The sequence below is a fragment of the Somniosus microcephalus genome, chromosome 28 (assembly GCF_052327205.1).
Source record: "Somniosus microcephalus isolate GS21.2 chromosome 28, FLI_Smic_1.0, whole genome shotgun sequence".
Taxonomy (NCBI): domain Eukaryota; kingdom Metazoa; phylum Chordata; class Chondrichthyes; order Squaliformes; family Somniosidae; genus Somniosus; species Somniosus microcephalus.
In genome coordinates, this window is record NC_141014.1 from 47,179,475 (window position 1) to 47,182,933 (window position 3,459).

At 43.7% G+C, this 3,459-nt stretch overlaps 1 protein-coding gene across 1 annotated transcript; it reads right to left on the reverse strand.

Moving 5' to 3' along the window:
- Nucleotides 1-259: 259 nt before the first annotated feature.
- LOC147099770 (ferritin heavy chain B-like) lies at nt 260-2,207 on the reverse strand. The gene is made up of 3 exons (XM_085969369.1): nt 2,045-2,207; nt 1,175-1,321; nt 260-413 (listed from the first exon to the last, which is right to left on the reverse strand). Exons 1-3 carry the CDS (start codon nt 2,144-2,146, stop codon nt 276-278), a joined length of 387 nt encoding a protein of 128 aa, XP_085825495.1. The 5' UTR covers nt 2,147-2,207; the 3' UTR covers nt 260-275.
- Between the last annotated feature and the right edge of the window lie 1,252 nt (nt 2,208-3,459).

A 3,459-nucleotide genomic window follows, 5' to 3' on the forward strand; every position in this document is an offset into this window, starting at 1 on the left:
CACAAGGTCTTGTCTGCCCACATGGTACTATTTCAAAGAAAAAAAACTGGAATGTCAGTGTCCTGGCCAATATTTATCACTAACCAACTTAATAAAACAGACTATCTGGTGATTTCTCTCATTTCTGCAGCAGGATCTTGGTGTGCAGATTGACTGCCATGTTGCAAACATTACAATAATGACACTTCAAGAAGTACTGAATTGGCTGTAGTGTTTTTGGACACCGACGACAAGGAAGGCACTGTAGATATGCAAATCTTTCTTTAAATGAGACATTAGGAACTTACATGAGGGTCAGTGTTCCCAGTGGAGAGTTGGTGTAGATCCAACAGACTCTGGTTGACATCCTTCTCCAGCTGCAGAGCTCTCTGCATCACCACTAGGCCATTGCTCCACTCATCCTGCTCTGGTTTCTGAGAGTTTGTAGGGGTGGGGTATAGAGTAACATTGGAAGAAATTAGTTAACAGACTTGAACATTTCAGGAGTTAGTCAGATCACAACTCAATGTCATTCTTGATATTCTAAGCCAGGATTTTAACCAGACAGTTCATCAAGAATTCTCTTTGGAATGAGTTATTTGACTTGAAATCACAGCACTATAGGCTCTAAAGTGAGATCACCTAAAATGGAGCACAATATTCCAAATGAGGTCTATCTAGCAGTAATTGCAGTAACACTTCCTTGCTTTCTATTCTATGCCAGAACATGAAGCCCACCTTTCAATCAGCCTTTTGTCTCTGCAAGCTAGCTTCTAAATGACATCTGTACTGGGACACACCCCAAATCCCTACACTCTTACATCTGATGTGAACATCAACCACTTCCTTCCAGTCAACCCCCTAGCCAGTCTCCAATTTTGCCCTGGAGCTCACTATAGACCCTAGCTCAGCAGATCACTATTTGCACATTTAGATCATATGCACTAGTCACCATCCAGTGGTCTATTTTATACCAACTGCCTCCTACTCCACCCAGTTTTATTGGGGTCACAAGGTTGCTTCTAATGCACTTCCAATTTCTGCCAGCAATCTCCTGCCTTCTGAAAATCCATGCATACAACAATCATTGAGCCTCCTCTTGGAACAACTTCCATGACTCAGATAATCTAGTATGAGGTAACTAGCCTACTTTTCACAAAACCATGGCAATTCTTCAAAGTTTGCTGAATCTAACCTTGACATCCTCCAGGACAACACGCCCCCCACGCATATTCTGGAATTTCAGCAGTTTCTCAGCATGCTCACGTTCCTCATGTGACTGCTCCTTGAAGAACTCGGCAAAGTGACGCAGGGCAACATCATCCCGGTCAAAGTAATACGACTGCAGGTAGAGAGAAAAATGGAAAAGAGACAATTGAAATCTAGATCTGATCCATGGCCAACTCAAATGGTAGCAACACCAATACTTTCCAAATCCTTTTTGAATATGTTGGAAGCTCCTCATTGAAGTAGCTCAACAGAATAGGAGGTTATGTTACTAGAAAATATTAGCGAGCTTTAATGCTTTTTGGAATAAAGCTCTCAACTACACTTGGTCAAAATATCTGTGGTATCTTCTTTTGTTCCCAGATGAAAGTCTAAAAGCAGAGAAGGAAAAGAGCCAAATCTTTAAAATTAAATAGTTTAACACCATCCTCAGGTGAGAAAGACTAACAGGATTCACTCAATTAGAGGGGGATAAAAACTGGCCAGAACCAGCCAATGTTTCACTAACTAGTCACCCAATTCAATCTAATTGTTGCCATCCAAGTTGGAAGTTGACTAGTTTTAGTGAATCTTCAAGATGAACCCTCCATTACAAACTTGATGAAACCCTGGAGTTAGTTTCAAATATAAAACACATCAGAATAGGACAGAGCTATTGCAGAGCAGGAAAGAGTCCTTCTGCAAGATCACTGTCTTAAGAGCATTCACTGGATTAAGACTGGGGAGGGCTATAGAGAGACCCTCTAAAGCCCATTCATTGACCTAGAGAAATTCTACCTGCTTAGAATAAAATAACAGCCTTAATTTTGAAATAGGACCCCAAAAATACAAAACTCACCATGGAGAGATAAACATAGGAGGAATAGAGCTCCATGTTGATCTGCTTGTTGACAGCATCCTCACAGTCCTTGTGATAGTTCTGACGCACTTGGGAGGCCATCTTAACTCTTCCTGTTGCAAAGCACTGAGCTCAAACTCCACTGTAGTAACAACCTAACCTCTACCCTCACAAGCTCCTGCATTTCAACAGGGTCTGGCATGATCAATGATGATTGACAATCCCTGTGAGCCAGTCAGGATCTTCCATCAATCCAGGCACCAATTAACAAAGGAGAGGGGGCGGTGTGTGATACCCAGAGCCAATCAGAGCTTTGGAATACAGAGGTTTGGATGATTATTCTGTGATGTCATTGCTGTTGGTTTCTTTGACTTTCCTCAAACTGAATTTGAAAGCGTCTCTGTTCTCAGAATCAGAGTTTCACAACATATCTCAAAGAGCTCGATGAAATTCCACCCTACAGATGGTGTCGAGCACAGCCGGCTCTAAGTTAACCCGTCTCTCGGAGAATTGATGGGCATCTCGGTGGCTCCAGAATGAGTCCGTGATACCAAGGTTCACAATGTTGACCACAATAGATTGAAAGAGACTGACCTACACCAGTCAGTCTGCAGTGGATCTGCAAAGCAGCCCACAACGAGTTGGGGAAATGGAAAGTGGATCAGTGGGGAGCTTCAGACAGAATCTGTTGCTCCGTCACTGTAAAGTGCGATGTGGACTTTTATCCCCATGAAATTTAAGAGCTGTAAAGTCCTGTGGTTAGTTTGCACTGTTTCCTCATCTCCTGCAAACCCCGGGTCTGTTTTGAGGAATGGTTTTATACCAGAAAGGTCAAGTGTCTCGTGTTTTCTCGACCGATGCTGCCTGACCTGCTGAGTGTCTCCAGCGTTTTCTGTTTTTCTTTGAGATTTCCAGTATCATAGAGTCATAGAGTAATACAGCACGGATAGAGGCCCTCGGCCCATCGTGTCCGCGCCGGCCATCAAGCCCTGTCTAATCTAATCCCATATTGCAGCATTTGTTCCGTAGCCTTGTATGCTATGGCATTTCAAGTGCTCATCCAAATGCTTCTTAAATGTTGTGAGGGTTTCTGCCTCCACAACTCTTTCAGGCAGTGAGTTCCAGACTCCAACCACCCTCTGGGTGAAAAAGTTCTTTCTCAAATCCCCTCTAAACCTCCCGCCCTTTACCTTGAATCTATGCCCCCTAGTTATTGACCCCTCTACTAAGGGAAAAAGCTCCTCAGCATCCATCCTATCTATGCCCCTCATCATTTTGTACACCTCAATCATGTCCCCCCTCAGCCTCCTCTGCTCCAAGGAAAACAAACCCAATCTGTCCAGTCTCTCTTCATAGCTGAAGCGCTCCAGCCCTGGTAACATCCTGGTGACCCTCCTCTGCACCCTCTCTAACGC

Bases quoted from the DNA above. Each gene is read 5' to 3' on its own strand.
- LOC147099770 (XM_085969369.1), bottom strand. From the start codon at position 2,146: ATGGCCTCCCAAGTGCGTCAGAACTATCACAAGGACTGTGAGGATGCT. The intron at 1,322-2,044 runs GTGAGTTTTGTA...CTCTACCTGCAG, and splicing joins CCTATGTTTATCTCTCCATG to TCGTATTACTTTGACCGGGA. The intron at 414-1,174 runs GTTAGATTCAGC...ACAAACTCTCAG, and splicing joins TTGTCCTGGAGGATGTCAAG to AAACCAGAGCAGGATGAGTG.